Source organism: Hyperolius riggenbachi, chromosome 7 (assembly GCF_040937935.1).
Source record: "Hyperolius riggenbachi isolate aHypRig1 chromosome 7, aHypRig1.pri, whole genome shotgun sequence".
Classification (NCBI taxonomy): domain Eukaryota; kingdom Metazoa; phylum Chordata; class Amphibia; order Anura; family Hyperoliidae; genus Hyperolius; species Hyperolius riggenbachi.
Genome location: NC_090652.1, coordinates 223314743 through 223334332, shown reverse-complemented (window position 1 = coordinate 223334332; position 19590 = coordinate 223314743). Strand labels below are relative to the sequence as shown.

Genomic DNA, 19590 nt, shown 5'->3' with positions numbered 1-19590 from the left:
ACCTTGATTGATTGGACATGTTGTAGTACAGATTTCTGGCAAATTCAATCAGAAAAAAAATGATCTGCTGAGAATCGAACAGCAAAATCGATAGGTGTGTTTTAAACTTGCATGCGGAGTTCACTTGACTGTGCATATTTATTAAACGTTGTGATGTAACACCTACTTTAAGCAACTTTGTGCTCTTTTCTGCATTAGGCTTCAGACTTTGTTTTAAAGTTTAGATTGTATTTTTTCCAAGGAGGAAGTTGTAACTTTTTGCAACCAAAATGTTAATTTTATGAGTTCAAAACCTTATTTAATATTAAGACCGGCATCCCAGACTCTAGTATCTCACCTGGGGAGAGCAATTTGCCACTTCTGTGCACTGGTCTCATGCAGGTGTCACCTAATAAGACAAAGCAAGGCAGGAAAGAACAGTTACTTCTTGCTCAATTCAATCATAAGAAAGAAGTGTGATTATTACACAGTTTGAAGAGCTTGACCACAGTCAAACATTACCAACAATGCCCTTAACCCCCCCCCCCCCCCCAACAGGATAATACACCTTTAACCACAATCCCACCTCAGCTAACCAGAAAGACTATCATTTTGAGGGATGGGGGGGGGGGGGTGTTACTCTGTCTTAAAGGGGAACTGAAGAGAGAGGTATATGGAGGCTGTCATGTTTATTTCCTTTTAATCAATACCAGTTGCCTGGCAGCCCTGCTGGTCTATTTCTCTGCAGTAGTATCTGATTAAAACCAGAAACAAGCATGCAGCTAGTCTTGTCAGATCAGACTTATAAGTCTGAACCACTGAAACACCTGATCTGCTGCATGCTTGTTCAGGGGCTATGGCTAATAGTATTAGAGGCAGAGGATCAGCAGGGCTGCCAGGCAACTGGTATTGTCTAAAAGGAAATAATCATGACAGCCTCCATATACCTCTCTCTTCAGTTCCCCTTTAATTCTTTTCTGCCTCATGCCTGGCCTGCTACACTTATTTGTTGCCTGAAATGATGATTTGTCATGTGCCATTCAACTATGAGGCCAGGGAATAGGCTGCACACATCACGCCCACACAGACTAAACAGCAGTGTTAACAGAAGAGCAAGAATGGAGGACAGAGAAATATACAGCATGCTCTGTCCTCTGTTATTTGAGGGCATTTCTACTCAGTTCCCAGCAGAAGCACGTGTGCTAGGATATAATTGTTGACGTACGTGTAAAAAAAGCGCCTGTATTTTACTATGTCTTAATCAAACCCTACTTTCACACATAACCCTCCCTCTACCGATGCCTAACCCTATGACCTCACTCTACCGGTGCCTAACCCTAAGATCTCCCTGTACCCATGCCTAATCCTAAAACCTCCCTCTACCGATGCCTAACCCTAAGATCTCCCTGTACCCTTGCCTAATCCTAAGACCTCCCTCTACCGATGCCTAACCCTAAAACCTCCTTCTACTAATGCCTTTCAGTAAGAGCTCTTTTGCCCTTTTTTCCTGATTTGGGTTGGTGCCTATTCAAACCAACACATTACTGAGGCTATAATGAGCATTTATCTGACATGAATATGCCACAAGTACTTAAAGGACAGCCAAAGTAATAAGTATATGGTGGCTGCCATATTCATTTCCTTTTACACAATACCAGTTGCCTGGCAGCCCTGCTGATCTGTTTAGCTGCAGTAGTATCTGAATAACACCAGAAACAAGCATGCAGCTAATCTTGTCAGATCTGACAATGTCAGAAACACCTGATCTGCTGCATGCTTGTTCAGGGTCTATGGCTAAAAGTATTAGAGGCAGAGGATCAGAAGGATAGGCAGGCAATGGTATTGCTTAAAAGAAAATAAATATGGCAGCCTCCATATCCCTCTCACTTCAGTTGTCCCTTAAAGAATGGAAAAAGTGACAAATAACACAACTTACCAATCTCTTCATCTAAGCCCAATAATTCAAAAGCTTTCTGACGTATACAGGCCATGGTCTGAAGAAGAAGAAAAAAAAAAAAAGAAAGTGCAAAACATATTAATATTCCTACATTAACATATTTCATATCAGAGTGCTGCCTCTTAAGCCTGGTACACACATACAACGTTAATTGGCCAATCCTACTATATGGAGGTGGTAAAACTGGCCAGTTATTGGCCAATCAAAACTGGGTATGTGTAGCAGGCCTTTTATTACACATGTATGCCTCTGTTGCTTGTATCCTGCTTGTAACACACTGCAGTATTCATTCACACCACCACGTAATTTACACAGCCAATCCAATAACCATTCTCTTGTAGGAACTCTCATATACAGTACATTTGGACACAAAGGTGTTGTCAGTAATGTCAGAACCTTAGGGCATAGCACATCAAAAACTAATACTTCGACTTAGCTTTCAAATTACTGTATGGTTCCTGTTAGAATCTAGTTGGAAATAGAACTTTGCTGGTGAGTGTAACTGATGCTTTTAAACATTTAGGCTACTTTCCCACCAGGACGTTGCGTTTTAGGGGACATTATGGTCGCATAACGTGCCCCTAACGCAACGCTTGGTGGTGTTGGATGTGGATGCCAGAGTGAGCCGCGTTGTGCAGCTCACTCTGGCGTCCGTGATGCGTACTTTGTGACGCAAGCGGCATCACGTGGTCCCGCCAGCCAATCGCCGCACAAAGCGGCCGCTCCAGGAAGTAAACACTGCACGTCACAAAGTGCAGTGAATATTAATTAGCCATGTGCCTGGCCGCTCTCCCCTCCTCCCCAACATTACTGAGCATGTGCAAGCAGTCTAATGCGGCTTAGCCGCCTATAACGTACTGCATGCAGTACTTTCTCAGTTCCCCTGGGGGGTACTCACCTCGGGAGGGGGAAGCCTCAGGGTCCCAATAAGGATTCCCCATACCCTGTAGCTGCAGGCAATGCTGCGCTGGCTCCCCTACTGCGCAGGTGCAGGAGACTTGCGCCTGTGCAGTAGAGTGGCCCGACAGCAAATGGCTATTTCCGCCTATATCTCGCTGTTCGGGGAGCTTTATCGACGCCGCCGTGGGACCGGGGAGGACGGGGAAGCCTCAATAGGATCCGGAAGCTTCCCCTACCTGGGGTGAGTACCCCCCCAGGAGAGATTTTTTTTGCTACATGTTTTCTTTTACACTACTGAAGATACTTGCCGGTATGTGTTTTTAAAAATACAGAAATGTATGAATTCAGAATCCTCTGAGAAGTTGGTCTGAATTTTGCATTTGAATCAAGTGGAACAAAAGTATGCACTGTGTAGCCACATAGGGAATGTGTCCCAAGCAGGTGATAAGCAGCAGTGCATTTGTGTGTTGTGTGGAGGTTAAAGAGAACCCGAGGTGGCCTTGTATTACGTAAGTGGGGCACAGAGGCTGGTTGGGCACACTAACACCAGCCTCTGTTGCCCCATCGTGTGTGTCAAAGACCCCCCTGCTCGCCGCTATACCCCCGCAGAGCTGGCGACACGCAGCGTGTCGCCAGCACAATGTTTACTCTAGCGCTGTCTGTCAGCGCCGCTCCCCCGCCTCCTCTGCATCGCCGCTACCCGCCCTCGTCCCTTCCCTCCCGCTGATTGGAGGGAAGGGACGAGGGCGGGTAGCGGCGATGCGGAGGAGGCGTGGGAGCGGCACTGACAGACAGCGATAGAGTAAACATTGTGCTGGCGACGCGCTGCGTGTCGCCAGCACTGCGGGGAGTTTAGCGGCGAGCAGGGGGGTCTTTGACACACACGATGGGGCAACAGAGGCTGGTGTTAGTGTGCCCAACCAGCCTCTGTGCCCCACTTACGTAATACAAGGCCACCTCGGGTTCTCTTTAAGACCGATGCTAACGCCAGACTGTTCTCAATCTACGCCCTCTTGGCTGAGAATCTAGTGACACTACAGGTTGCGTCGAGGTCTCAATGATCTGGCATAGACCCTTTACCCAACAGCTGGGGAAACTGACAGGAGGTGGACCTGAACCTGTACTACTCGGACATGGTGAGAGCTGCTATCAACATTGTAGAAGGAGCTGGTATGATTCCTGATGGTCGTAACGCCTCCAAGTATCTAAGCGAGAGAGACTAGGAGCCTAAAGCCATTGCAAAACAATGGCAAATCGAATCCCGATCGGACATGTCGGATTTAATCGGATAGTAAATAGAATTGTAATCAAAGAATCCTATGGTGTAGATTGGGCTTAATGGTGCAGTATCGTTTGTACTAGAGGTAGATTAGTAAAATGTAAGTATTATTCTCACAAGGGTGGGTTGCAATATTCTGCAACCACCATTAGCGCTTATGGGAAAATAACCGTTCCCGCTTGGTATTCCAGGTCCGCTTAGTAGGTTCAGGTCGGTCGCACTCCTTGGATATATTGGAAACCCTGGTGTTTGAAATATGGGACCCCAAAGGGGGTTAAAGCTAGTCTAAATACACTGTCGGAGGTGCCCTATATATCTAGTGAGCACTTCTTTAATAAAAAAGAGGGCGCTCATGTCCGTGTTTTACTGCTATTTAAGGCACTTTTTATTGACCAGAAGAAGCAGGCCAGCACCTGTGAAACGCATTGTCTTATGTGCATGAATAAAACTTATACTTACCTTTGCGGTTTGTTGTTTATAGAGGTAAGATCTATTTACTCCTCACACACACATGCACTTTGTACTAGATATATAGGGCACCTCCAACCGTGCTATCAACATTGGTCGCAGCATTAGGGTAGCATTTTGAAAATGAGTGAAATATAGTTAGCCTAATACTATAAGGTAGTGCCATTAGTAACTCACAGAGCTGGGATCTGCAGGGAGTTGAACCGTCTGTTTCTCTTCCCGAGTCCTGCACCAATCCTGTACTTGGATGCAGTAAAAACCTGAGTCTTCTGCTGACTTCTTTTCTGTGGCAAGAGTCATTTCCCTGAAAGGTAAATATAAAGTCATCACTGGCTGCAGTTGGAAGTCAGGGCTTGAATGGATGTCATGCCCAGATTGGCAAAGTCTTGGCACTGACAAACAAGGGCAAACTCTTCTGCAGTCCCAGTGACATAAACAAACAACAACAAACAGAACATTTAGATCGCGCTTTTCTCCTGACGGACTCAAAGCGCCAGAGCTGCAGCCACTAGGAAGCGCTCTATAGGCAGTAGCAGTGTTAGGGAGTCTTGCCTAAGGTCTCCTATTGAATTGATGCTGGCTTACTGAACAGGCAGAGCCGAGATTCGAACCCAGGTCTCCTGTGTCAGAGGCAGAGCCCTTAACCATTACACTATCCAGCCACCGACATGAACAGACTATCACCACGCTGAAGGCAGCTAGGCTAATCAAATCTGGGCCAGTACACAATCTGCATGGAGGTTGTATGCTCCCCTGTATGGGTTTCCTAACACATTCCAAAAACATACACATTAATTAGCTTCCTTTTAAAATTGGCCTTAAAAGGACACCTGATGCGAAAGGGACATGGAAGCTGACACATTTCTTTCCTTTTGATGCAATACCAGTTGCCTGGCTATCCTGCTGATCTCCTGTCTCTAATACTTTTAGTCATAGACCCTGAACAAGCATGCAGCAGATCATGTGTTTCTGACATTATTGTCAGAGCTGACAAGATTAGCTGCATGCTTGTTTCTGGTGTGACTCAGGCACTAGTGCAGCCAAACAGATCAGCAGGGCTGCCAGGCAACTGGTAAAATTGGCCAATCAAAATTGGATGTGTGTACCAGGCCTTGGACTATGATGGACATAGGACTATGGTAGGGATTTGATAGTAAACACTAGTACACACATCCAATTTTGATTGACCAGTTTTACCACTTCCATGTATTATGACAGCTTACCTACACCACCTGTTCATAGTATTCAGTTAGCTGGCTCTCATACTACATGGAGGTGGCAGAGGCGTAGCTAGCGTTTTCAGCACCTGGGAACAAAGTCAGTTTTTGCGCCCCCTCGTGACAAGGTGTGAACCATAAGGGGGTCCATCATGCTTTCCCAGAGATGTTTGAATTTTAGAATAATTTACTGCATGTACGAGCTGCACCTGATTAAGAACAGAATCGATTTTCAGATCAGCACTGCACAAAATCAATCCCGTTCTCCATCAGTAGCAGATCATACATGCTGAAAATAATCAATCTGACCCATCCACCTGGCAGGAAATTGCATTGTGTGTAACAGGCATTAGAAAGTTGGGAGATACGCAGAAATACACATGATCTACTTTGCTGATGCAAACATGGCAAGTGCTGATTACAGCAGGAAGATAAAGAAACAAAACTCCGGGGCAGAGAGCAGGCGGAAGCAGCGGAGAAGAGTGGATCCTTCCACCATTTTTGATAGACTCTTCGGGGACACATCAGGGAAAGTAAAACTTGTAACTGCGCCCCCTCAGATGCTGCACCCGGGGAAAAATGTACCCCTTGCCTTCCCCCCCAATAGCTACTTCTCTGGGAGGTGGTAAAATTAGTCAATGATTGGCCAATGAAAAATTGGAGGTGTGTATGCACCTTAAGCCTCTCTGAGGGTGTTAGGGCCAAGACTATACACTCTATTAAGCACTGCATAAAGATGTTAGCACTATATAAATACTAAATAATACAAATTAACAATACCTTGTAATTTCTTTAGGTTTCTAAATATGGTAGCTAAATACAGTTTTGCAAAATTTTGTTTGTACAAGATTTATAATTTGTTATAGTGAATGGATCAAGAGCCTGTGCTCTACCAGTATCAAGGAAAGTCACAGGAGGCCACAGAATGGCAGAAGCATAATGTACACTAATCTGATAATGTCCACAGACTGCATGTTCAATAATTACTGTACCCCCGCCCCATCCCAGGACTCAACCGCTTTCATATCTAACACATGAATACATTATATTTTATGAACACCTAACCTAACCCTATTTTCACATGAGCCCTTCCACTGCTGATGCCTAACCCTAACCGACCTGCGTTACGCATGCAAACCCTAACCAACCTCCCCCACCGATACCCAGCCCTAACAGACCCCTCACCCATGGCTAACCTTAACCGACCCTGCGCTTATGCCTAACCTTAACCCACCCCACACCCATGCCTAACCTTAACTGAGCCCGCACTTATGCCTAACCTTAACCCGCCCCACTACCATGCCTAACCTTAATCATCCCATCCCTTCATGCAAACCCGCAGATATCCGCTACAAAGTAAAAATATTGGGCGCCGCAAATGTTTGGGCGCTCATGTTGCACCTGCCATTTGTAGCGGCAATTTGTAGAGTGAGCGGCACTGACACCCACATTTCCTTTTATAGCTGCAATTAATACGGACGGCTATAGGGCACCCAAACTTCAGTCGCACCTTCGACACCCAAATTTCCCATCGCCTATACCCTCAGTTAAAAGTTATTTAGCAGCACAGCAGAGGAAGCATTAAGCAGTATACAATCACTGCAGCAGGTTTAAATTTAAACATATTCTTGGACATTGCTGTAGGTTTTTTTTTATTGTTTTTTTTTTAAACTCGCTATCTTTTTTTTAGTGCACACATAATATTAACCATTATGTGTGCACTTGGGCGCTGAACAAATTTTCTGATGTACAGATCAACTTACTCAGAAAGTCATCAAACCTCCAGACTGAAACATGCTCAGCAAACTTACCCTTCTTCATGTGAATCTAACAGCAGAAGGGAACTTCCATCTTTAATTCCCAACATAGTGAGTGTTTTGCCCATATCTTCTGATGCAAATACACTCCAGCCTTCACTGTTCTCTGTGGATGGAGAACACAACAGGGACTCCAGGGACGGGCTGCCAGCCAGCCTCTCCTGCACTTCTCTCAGCTGGAGGTTTGATGGGAAGACCTTTTCACTCTCAGCATAGGCGGGTATAGAACCGTTATTCTGGAATTTACGTGGACGCATGATTGTTAGCAGAACAGGGGTACAGTCTGGACCGCTCTTTACTGGCTGACCTCCGACCTGCATGGAAACATTGCATCATCACGGTCACACACCAATATGGAGTCAGGTGAAAACAAAAGAAAGTGAAAATTACAAAATGCACATTCAAGCAAACAATGGAAAAGAGTAGCCACCACTGTGGAGCTAATTTACTAAGGTTCTCCAAAACTGGACAGAGTGGTCAGCACTGCGGAACACAACTATGTAAAAGAGAAATTGATAATGTGACAAAAGTTTGCAATCCTCTCTTGGGTCATATCAGAACATAACAATGATTGTCTAAAGGCAAGGCCGGTTCTAGACTTTTTGCCTCCTGCAGCAAAACATTGTGAGGACCCCTTCCTCCTCTGTGCTTTGCAGGCACTGGCACTACACTTACCTCCATTGTTGACAAGAAGCAGATTCAGGCACCATCCGTCATTCAGCTCATTTATTGTAAAACAACTTGTGCAGTACAAGGTATCAAATAGTTGTCACCTGGTATTCCATGGCGATACTGTGCGGGGTAAGGTGGAGGTGGGTGCTCAGGGCTGCAGAAGGGTCGGCCAACCCTTCTGCAGCCCTGAGCACCCACCTCCACCTTACCAGGTGAAAACTATTTGATACCTTGTACTGCACAAGTTGTTTTACAATAAATGAGCTGAATGACGGATGGTGCCCGAATCTGCTTCTTGTCAACAATGATCTTATGATTTGCTTCCTTCCTACTATAAGTGCGAGGCACACGTCAGTGGTTGAATGTCAAATGGTGTAAGAGATACTCTACAGCGGGAAATTTTCTTCTTTACCCACAGATCATTCCTGACCCTTTAGGAGTGCCACACTCACTTTTCTTTTTGACGAGACTACACTTACCTCCCTCTGCTTCCCCCAAGACAGCATCTCCTCTCTGCTGGCCTGTAGCATCTAATCGCCAGGCTGGGTACGTGCTGCACCGGTGCCGCATCACTCACCCGCTCTCAGCAAATTAGCGATGTGTTCACCAGCCACACGTGAAGGCCTGCTTCCTCCCTGACTACAGCGGCGCCTCATGAGACCTAGCAGCACGTAACAGGTCACAGAGTGTAGCTCTACTCCTTATGCTGCCAAGGCATTTTTGTATAGACCTGAGGAAGCGGGCCATGACCCGTGAAATGCGTTGGTAATTTTTTGAATATTACCTCTCATTGACATTTTATGTTTTACATGTTATGTTCTTATTACCATCCAATAATTTTGGGTACCTCCGCCTCACATTTCTGTCTGTAGTGACCTTGACACAACTCCTTGTAATGCTGTTTAGTAGGAGACTAGGCTGTTTAGTAAGAGACTAGGCATGGTCAATAGAAATGCAAACAGTTGATGCGGGACTCTGAAAAGTTATGCAGTTTGAAAATGTATCGATCGAATCACGGCAAGGTGGAATTTGATTGGCCCATTTTTAATCTGCATATATTTGCATACAACATTTGATTTGATTCTGCTTCAACGCACAACTATCTGCATCTCATTAAGGACAACAACTACAGATTTAGAGGTCATTAAGGATGGCACTCTTGCCATCTACCTGACATGTTCCTGTTTTTTCTATAATTAGCTTTAAAGTAAAGTGGAAGTTTTAGTAATTAACCCTTCCAACAACTTTATACCAGTATTTTTCCTTAGTAGTTATTATGCTGTGTTTACTCTTTAAGAGCTTACATTAAAGGTTGACCTTTACGCCAGTTTAAATCCAAAATGTCTCCAGACTTGCCACAAATTTGTCTGGCACATTATCTCCAATCTTCCCAACTTGTCCACTATTTTCTTCCCTTATAATCATGACTCAAAATAAGTAAATAAAAAAAAAAAATTGTGACACACCTGCTTTCCATCCCAGACAAAAACATCACTTCCATCTTTAATTCCAGCTCTAGCTAAAGTCTGCTCTGCTTCTGTGATGAAGTAAGAGAAAAAAATAGAAAAGAAAAACATTGATTAGAAAGAGGCGCATCCAAATATTCTATACAGCGTATGGTGAACATTTCTAGATAGAATACCGGTACATGCTTTGTTTTGCCTCCCGCTGTCTACTGGGTGATTACTAATTGAGGCTATCCAATACAAAGTTAGGCCAACAGTCAGTTAAATATCATCGGTAAAAGGGGACATGTATCACAGAACAGGAGAAAAAGGTGTGTCTGCAATCCAGCTACAGTGACAGCCTGAACTGATTTCCAGCTTTACTTTAAAGGAATATGTAGTGATGCTTTTCAAATGCATTTCCTATATTTATTAAAATATACCTGACCTGAGGCAAAGCCACCTAAGGTATGTTCATGCTTGATCCACATACCTTTGTGTGTTGTCCATTTCTCTCCTTGTTCCCCTCAGGTCCCCATAATCATCCCTTAAAAAAATGTTACTTTCGGCTAAAGTCAAATGTTGAGACAGGAAGAGGCAGGCTTGCTGCGATGTTCAGCATTAACATTCTGTACATCTGCGCTAACCGCGGGTAGCTTTGCCCTGGGTCAGGTATACTTTCTGGTGCTAAACATAATAGGTTTAACAAAAATATTAAATAATATATCTGCAAAATATGAAATGTAACAAGTGTATATTTTTTAAGATCCACCTCCTAGTCTGACCAGAACTTACGGAATTAAGAATGTTCTTGTTTTAGCGCTGAGTAGTAAAGTCCACAACAAATAGAGCGTAAAAGAAATATACACTTTATTTTAAAATTGGTTTAATGCAAATATGCTACACAAGCCAGATGATAAACATAACTTGTGTAATAGTCTAAAGATCCATAAACACTCACACTCTCAATTAATGTCACCCGGCGGGAGTCGAGGCCCAACCCCTCGGGTGACATTGCAGATCCGAGGCTGTGCAGACACATCACTCGCTTGAAAGCAGGCAACATGTTCTGCTCTATATGCAGGGGCGCAGAGTGGCGCAGGAGTGACGTTGCGTGGGGGCCTGGTTAAGCGGGTAAAAACAATGTTATCTCCCATCGGATCGCTGGCCAATTGTTTTGGGGGCCGGTATACACACAGTGGATTCTTGGCAGAGGCAAGTGTGGCTCCATGCTACAGAGCAGGTGCTGCCAAACTCGCATGGGTGCGGCACGACCGTGCTCATGCACAGCAGGGAGCACTAACATTAAATTCAAGATGGTCCAGGGCAGTAGCGGTGGTTGGGTAGAGGACACAAGAAGCCTCTGGTCTGGAGTATGCAGAGGCTTCTCTCTTCATAGGTAAGCATCTGTTATTTAAATCACAATCCGCCTTGGATATGTGCCTCAAGTTCACTTTAAACACTTACCACTCAAGTCTTCAAAAATATGCAGCCCTGCTGGCAGAAACTTGGCAACGCTCAGCACACTTCCTTCCAAGGCCTCATCCAGGAGCTGTGACATGAAATCAGGCAACAGAGTCAGTAATGCCTCATATCACATGACCAACAGATTGTCAGAGATACATTTCTGCTACATATTGCTTATTCCCAGGAATTGTCTGTGGCAAGAAGAGCTGTTCTTCAGGGGCAATACTTGCCAGGTGATTCACCTTCAAAGCACCACTAATAGAGACCTCTCTAGCTGATTTTTATCTGCTATATATAAAAAAAACACATTTGCAGCAAAATAAATAAATAAAAAAAATCATTGAAAATTAACAGTTTGTTGCAGCAGTTTATTTGTGGTGTTCTATCATGTACTGCTGGCCTAACTTTGGTACCGGTTTATCACAACTAATAAGGGCTTGTCATTATTAGTCATCATTAAGCGCAGATGGCTGTGCAATTGGAACGCAACGCACACAAATCGCACGCCATCTGCGCCGATATGCGTTGCTGATCCCATTCCCTACAGTGACTGGGTCATCGCTTCCCGAAAAATGCATGCAGCAGTGCGATAGAGCACCGCAGCATCGCGCATATGATGAGAACGCCAGACGTGCCATCTATGCCCTCCTGCTGTTTTTGCGTGTCGCACACCATAAACACTGCCGAAATGCGCACGTCAGTGCGTATGATGTGAACAAGCCCTAAGGGCTGGTTTCCATGCAGCACAGAGACCCGTGGCTCTGCACTGTACGTCACTCCCGGCGGGGGACGGGGTTTTCGATCCCATTGATTCTACTGAATGGTATTGCGGGCTGAATCGCCCTGCATGAATGGAAACTGGAATGGAAACACTATTTAGAATGGTCCGTTTCTTCACTAGTGTAGAGAAACGTTCCGTTTTTTCATTGCCCCCAATGCAGCACTTCAGCTTCCGTTTCCGTTCTGCTGGGCTCAGTGGTCTGGAAAATTTGGTGCTGCAAAAACTCGCAGTCCGTTCAGCAGATCATGTGGAACGGATTCGTTTGAACGGACGGATGTGAACGGATTCGTTTGAACGGACGGATGTGAATGGATCCATAGGTTAACATTAAATCCATTCGCATCTGTTGCGATTCGGGAACGGACCATTTTTTAGGGCAAATGTGAACCGTGCCTAATGCTGCAGTGGTTACAAAAGCTGAACACTCCAGTAGCATGAGTGGTAAAGCATCAGTAGACCTAAAATTTCTTACAAAGCCAATTCTCATAGCCATCAAGTTAGTAAGTAAATATAAACTGAATAGAAGCATAGCAGCTGATAGAATGCCCGTTTCATGAGTCAAATGTGACTGTACAACTCCACTGCAGCCCTAGAGGTGTCCATTAATGATACAATCTTTTTTGCACAATCTTACCTTTTCTATGCAATATGAGGGACTACCTAAAATATCCATTCAACGTTTATTCACTCAGTTAACCCTTCTACTACATAGATTTTGTAAGATTGTACAAAAAGATTGTATTATTAGTGGGCTCCTTTAAGTTTCCCATAAAAAGTACAATATCTTCATCAGATGTGATCCTTTGACGCAATATTTATACAGAAAACAGCACAGTGTTTGGTGAAAATCAATGTGAAACAATTCTATGGGCAATTGGAACTGAAAATTCTGTTGATCCAAAAGTTGGATTTTACGATCATATCTGAAGAGAGAAAATGCCCTAATCGACCTGTTTGTGGGAACATAATCGAGAAAACATGTATAAAAGTAAATTGATAGACTGAGAAGCCAGCCCAGACACCAACACTCCTGACAAGCCTGATATCACTGAGAGCCTGTAAGCGTGCTTGATAGCGCAGGCTTTTGCTCTTTATAATGAGGGTACTATGCAATGATTTGTTTTATCATTTATGTTTTATGGAGGATTAAAAGGAAGGATTTTATTAGAGCTGTGAGCCAGAGTGGTTTGATTTATGGGAGAGCCCCCACCTGAAAACAGAGGTGGCAACTATCTGGTGAGCCGCTTATGCATTGGGGAGTGGATTCACGAGTGAGAACACGGTTGTAACCCACACTGAGGAGATTTGCATGCGGGAGATTGTGTATACAGTATTACACTATGTTCAGTGATCTCTTATAGGAGACAGCATTTGGAGTGCGCAACTGATCATTGAGGAGTATTCTTTTGTGCAGCAGGAACATACAGCAGCGAACCCAGTGTAGCTTCTAATTTGCAGTAACTGTGATTGTTTCATAATACCTTTGGATATAGGGACTTATAGGTGGCGCAGCTTTTATTATTTGTTTGCTTGAACATACCCTTAAAGGGAACCTAAACTGAGCAGGATATGGATTTTTCCTTTTAAAATAATACCAGTTGCCTGACTCTCCTGCTGATACTGGGTCTCTAATACATTTAGCCTCAGCCCCTCAACAAGCATACAGATCAGGTGCTCTGCCCGAAGTCAGACTGTATTAGCTGCATGCTTGTTTCAGGTGTGTGATTCAGCCACTATTACAGCCAAAGAGATCAGCAGGACTGCCAGGCAACTGGTATTGTTTAAATGGAAACATCCATATCCCTCTCAGTTAAGGTTCCCTTTAAAGAGAAACCGTGACCAAGAATTGAACTTAATCCCAATCAGTAGCTGATACCCCCTTTTACATGAGAAATCTATTCCTTTTCACAAACGAATCATCAGGGGGCTCTATATGGCTAATATTGTGGTGAAACCCCTCCCACAAGAGACTGATGACCATGGTCTTGGCAGTTTCCGGACTGTGAACCTTGCTGCATTGTAGGAAATAGCTGTTTACAACTGCCAAAAAAGCAAGCAACAGCTATATCACCTGCCAGCAGTAAAAAATGTCATCATGTGATAAATGTCAGAATGTAAATCAGGGATTTAAATTTTTTTACAATGGGCAAACACTGACTAAATAATTTATAACATAATTATTGTAAAAATGAAGCACTTTTTTATTACATTATTTTCACTGGAGTTCCTCTTTAAGACCATAGGACTGAACAAAATAGCATGGGAAACAGAGTATGCTAAACCCCAGAGTTCCTAGTAAGCTCATGGTGAACCAGAACAACAAGGGACCAAAAGGAACTTAAGGGACCACTATCGCGAAAAAAGTAGGCAGTTAAAATCTGACAGAACCAACATCTCCTCATGGGGGATTCTCAGGGTTTTCTTTGTTTTCAACAGCATTTCATGAACAGAAGTTGCAAAGTCTAACTGTCAAAATAGTGTGTAAATTAGTAGGAATGCTGACTGGTAGCTTACTATTTTGGCAGTTAAACTGCTGTTCAGGAAATGCTGTTGAAAACAAGGAAAACCCTGAGAATCCCCCATGAGGTGATGGACTAGCCCAAAACCTGTCGGTTCTGTTAGATTTTAACTGCATACTTTTTTCATGATAGTGGTCCTTTAAAAACACCCTTACTAGAAAAATCTTTGCTAAATATAATTTTGCCTTCCTAAAACAGGATCACATTTATGCGCATCCCTTAATTTTATGAACACCTGATTCTGATTTATGATATAACAGCAACAGCCCTCTATGACAGTGTGATAATCAGGGGCGTAACTAGAGGGGAGCAGCCCCTGCAACCACAGGGGGGGCCCAGAGCTGTAAGGGGGCTCCTGTTACTACTTCACTCCCTCTAATAAAGGGGATCCGCCTCCAGATCAGGGGTTTCTGTGGCTACACTTGTTATGGATGAGGAGATTGCAATGTCTACACTTGTTTTAGGACCCCTGCCAATGGGCCCCCAGCTTTGAGGGTCACCAGGGGTTGACAAGGGAAAGGGTGTGAATATTAGGGGGCGGGGGGAGGACATATGATTTGTAGTTATGCCCCTGTACTCAATGATTTAATAATCTGATGTAATAGCACTAGACAACTGTCAGACTTCTCTTTATTGCATTATTCCAGCGTGGCTATTAGTGATGTGCTCATACTGTCACCACAGGCATGCATAATGAAATAATGAGACAACAGCGAAACATGTAGCATGAAATTACGTATAATCAGTAAGTTGGAACAATAGTATCACCTGGAATACCGTGTTCCTCAAGTCTGCAACAGTGCCCCGCCGGTCTACACTTATCTCCAGTGTGCTGTCCCTCAGAGAGACCACTGGATGCAAAGCACCATTTTCAAAACGATAGCCAGAGGAAAGGTGAAGATGCAGGTTTATGCGGTTGGTTTCTGTGTCAGCCTCGTTCCTGTGAAGGTGGAAAGTGTTAATTACTACAAAGTTAAAAATCAAATCCTATGTTGCTATAAGAATAAAAGCTAGTCAAGTCAGCACTTCTCTTTATTTGTTAAGCTATATATCATGCGGACAATTCATGACCACATAGATCTCTTTATTATATTATAAATCACTCCTAGCACCTGTTAACAGCAGGGATGGGGAGCAGCCAAGTAATGCTGATACAGCTCATAGACAGAGGCCGTTGGCAGTCTGTACTGTTGGCCAATCGGGATCAGGCTCCCCTACACTGCACAGTGTATAAATACAGGAGGAAGCACAGAAATCTAAACATTCATTAGCTTTGGATCCAGTCCTGTCCAACTTCTAGGTAGAAAGCTGGCACATCCAAAATCATTCTTTATTAATTCTGTATAAAAGAAAAGGCTAACGTTTCGGAGCCGGGAAGGGCCCAATTATCAAGGCTACATTTTCTCATAGGCAGCCATCTGTCTGCCGCAAAGCAAAACTTCTTTAGGAGACGGTGGGAGTAAAGACTCCTCTGCACACTAAGGGCCCTTTTCCACTAGCAGTCGCTAGCGTTCGTGCTGAACGCTAGCGATTGCTGAATCGCAATTCCGCCGTTTTCCCGACGTTTGCGGCCGCGATTTTGCTATGCTATGCACTGCATAGCAAAATCGCGGCAAAAGTCGCTCCGCGATCGCGATCAAGTAAAAAACGAATCGCGGTAGTGGAAATGACCTACCGCGATTCCTATGTTAAAAAGCAAACCGTAGCGATTGTAAAATCGCTAGCGGTTTGCGGTTTTGCGATTCAGCTAGCGCTAGTGGAAAAGGGCCCTCACAGACACGATGTGTATTCAGCAGGTGGCTGCATGGGGGCTTCATTCCTTTTTCAGCTGTAGCACTTCCCTGCATTACCAAGGTTCAATCCTGTAGTGTGTGCGAGACAACACAAAAACCTGGCTTTCCAACAAGTAGACTGGCTTTGCTCAGGCTGTATTTTCTCTGTTACAGTAAGGAAATAGATGTAGGCATAGAGCAGACAGTTCTGTTCTGCTGGGTTATCTGAATGACAGAACTTACTGAGTAAAGTTACTGATCATTTGTCAGGTAAGACGTTTCACGTGTACTGAGCTTCTCCTGTGTATTTAACTGTGTATTTATTATTAAAGAGAGTCTGAAGTGAGAATAAATCTCGCTTCAGACCTCATAGATAGCAGGGGCATGTGTGCACCTGGTAAAACGCCGCTATCCCGCGGCTAAACTGGGTCCCTGACCCCCCAAATCCCCTCCGTGCAGCGGGGGATCTCTTCCGCATTGAGGCAGGGCTAATGGCCGCAGCCCTGCCTCACGCGTGTCTATCAGACGAGCATCTCCACCTCTCCCCCGCCCCTCTCAGTCTACCTTCACTGAGAGGGGCGGGGGAGGGGCAGGGGAGAGGCGGCGATGCTCCGCTGATAGACGTGCTGTGAGGCAGGGCTGCAGCCGTTAGCCCTGCCTCCAGGAGGAGCAAAATCCACGACCAAGTTGGTCGGGGATTTTGCAAGGGGGGATTTGGGGGTGAAGGGACCCCCGTTTAGCCGCGGGATAGCGGCGTTTTAGCAGGGGCACACATGCCCCTGCTGAATATGAGCTCTGAAGCGAGATTTATTCTCGCTTCAGAGTCTCTTTAAGTAAACTCACCTTTTCTTTTGGAGTTCCTCATTTACAGTTTCCATTTGTCGTTGAAGATACTCAGGGATGCCAAACCGTGCATTGCCTTTAGCTGCAAAGAGATATAATCATATAAATTGGTTTTCTGTTTAATCTAAACACTATTGCAAAAAACTGAACTTCAACTTGGGTGGAATATGATGCATTAGGCCTCGCTCACTTTGGGTGCATTGACAAAACGTGTAAAAGCGCATGATAAAAAACTCATGCGCTTGTGCGTGCTTTAGGGCCTGTACACACTGCTGCGCTTTTAAAATTGCATGCGATTTTTAAAACGCAAGCCTTCATGAGAATAGGAAAAGTGCATTGCACCAGTGTGTACAGGTCGCCACGATTTTCATTATTTTTCTAAAGACCTTGCGATTAAAAAGTGCAGTGCAAGCGCAGCAGTGTGTACAGGCCCTAAGTGTGCATTTCATTGGGTTTTTTTTAAGCATGCTTTGCCTATTGTAGCAGTAGTCAATAAAGCCTTGTTTTTATATGTAAATGTATGCACACCTATTCACTTGCATTGATGGGCATTTCACAGCTCAACGCACCGAAATGCATGCAACACTACGTTTTTGTAACGCAGCTCAGCGCAGCGCATAGATGTGAACACGGCACATTTAATTACATGGAAAAAAGCAATACCTGGCAGAACGCACAGGGCAATGCACTGTGAAAAGCGCACAGAAACGACCCTAATGTGAACAAGGCCTTACTGGACAGTCTTGGCTTTTTATTCCTTTTTAAGAGGCGAGTTCATAGAAAGCTAGTTGGGGGTGGAGGGAGAAGATAGGCAAGTACAGGTAGTCCCCGGTTAACGAACAAGATAGGGACTGAAGGTTTGTTCTTAACTTGAATCTGTTCTTAAGTCAGAACACTGTGCCATCTCTGTCCCCTGTTCCTCCTCTGTGCCCCCCTCTGTGTCACCTCTGCCCTCTGTACCTGCCTATACAAGTTTAAAAGCCATTTTTTCTTTTTTCATTTTTTAAAAATTGATTTTCTCAAAAACTACAAACAAAATGTTTACTTGTTCCTATGGAAACACAGATTCCATGCCGTTCTTATTGGCGGTCGTTCGTATGTCGGGCGTTTGTAAGTCGGGGACTACCTGTACAACATTCCTTGAAATTGGATTAATTATGCTCTACATAACGATGTATGTGGTAAGTTTATACTAATTAAATGTGTTGTCTTAACGGTCTGATGTATTATAGGCTGTTTATATTGATATTATATTTTTTATGCAAAAATTCAACAAGAACATCCTTTCAATATGCTCTATGTAAGGTATGAGCTGAAGGGCATACATTTGAAAAGGGCACAAGAAATAGCTGGCAGTAGAATATATCGCCCGCTAATATTTTAGCGGGTGCTCTTTTTCAACAGGGTCGTTGTACCGTTTTAACTGATCCAGCGGGAATGGGGAGGATGGAGATGGGGATAAAGAAAAACCCTGTAAAACCATTCTTACACAGTATAAGGTCTCACCTTCTTGTGGTCTGTGCAGTTTGCTTTTGCGGTAGAAAAGCATATACGCACTTTCTTTTCCTTGGAACTGTTTTTCAATCTCTCTTTCCTGAATACACTGGATTGATGAGTCATTGAAGTCAAACCATTGACTTGTGCCTCTCTGTGCAGGTTGTGTTTTTCCTCCAGTGCTCGGCTTACAACACTGAGGGTCAGTGCCATTTTCTGAGCACGCTAATCCCACCATGGAGCCATCGGAACTTAGCTGGAAGATGGAGGGATGGCTCTGCATAAACTGAAATAAAATGAAATATAATTAGCGACAGTTTGGGGAAAGTTCTGGGACTATGTTCTTTTAACTGATGAGGCCAAAATTGAATTATTTGGATACCAGATCTGAGGATATGTTTGACTTAAACCAAATACACCATTCCAGGAAGAGGACCTCGTACTGGTTGTAAAGCATGGAGGTGGAAGTGTCGCAGTTTGGGGATGCTTTGTTGCAGCAGGCCCTTGCCAGCTCACTATCATAGAATCCCCCATCATTTTTACCATGTATCAGAGGGTGCTTAAAGGACCACTGTGGTGAAAAAAAAAAATCATGCAAGACCACCTTTAAGAAAACTAAAAATGAAGCAGAACTGGACCTTGCAACACGACAATGACCTAAAACATACCAGTAAATCCACCAAGGACTATCTGAAAACAAAGATACAGAGTCATGGAGTGGCCGAGTCAATGCCCAGATCTTAACCGCTTCAGGCTCCATGGTTTTTACCCCTTAAAGGACTTCCAAGGCGAGGGGGACTAAACAGATATTACTCACCTGGCGCTTCTTTCAGCCATTTCAGCCCCTCGCCGCAGCCCCGGTCCTACGCGTTGTCCTGCTGGTCACCCGTGATGATCGCGACGCTGCCGGCAGGCTGGGTCTTCTGCACCTGCCTTTCGTGCCCGCTTGTCCACTCACCCTGCGCACCTGTGCCTGCACA

At 44.3% G+C, this 19590-nt stretch overlaps 1 protein-coding gene across 4 annotated transcripts in view; it reads right to left on the bottom strand.

Annotated features, from left to right (window-relative positions):
* Window positions 1-19590, bottom strand: part of USP40 (ubiquitin specific peptidase 40) — an 83048-nt gene that overhangs the window by 37352 nt on the left and 26106 nt on the right. For all 4 annotated transcript variants that reach the window (XM_068245296.1, XM_068245295.1, XM_068245297.1 and 1 more), the window contains 9 exons: window positions 18623-18896; window positions 17117-17198; window positions 15270-15441; window positions 11202-11286; window positions 9756-9826; window positions 7612-7931; window positions 4761-4887; window positions 1916-1973; window positions 338-388 (listed from right to left, as the gene is read on the bottom strand). In XM_068245296.1, the coding sequence (XP_068101397.1) occupies window positions 338-388; window positions 1916-1973; window positions 4761-4887; window positions 7612-7931; window positions 9756-9826; window positions 11202-11286; window positions 15270-15441; window positions 17117-17198; window positions 18623-18896 (1240 nt within the window). The remainder of the gene's footprint in view (window positions 1-337; window positions 389-1915; window positions 1974-4760; window positions 4888-7611; window positions 7932-9755; window positions 9827-11201; window positions 11287-15269; window positions 15442-17116; window positions 17199-18622; window positions 18897-19590) is intronic.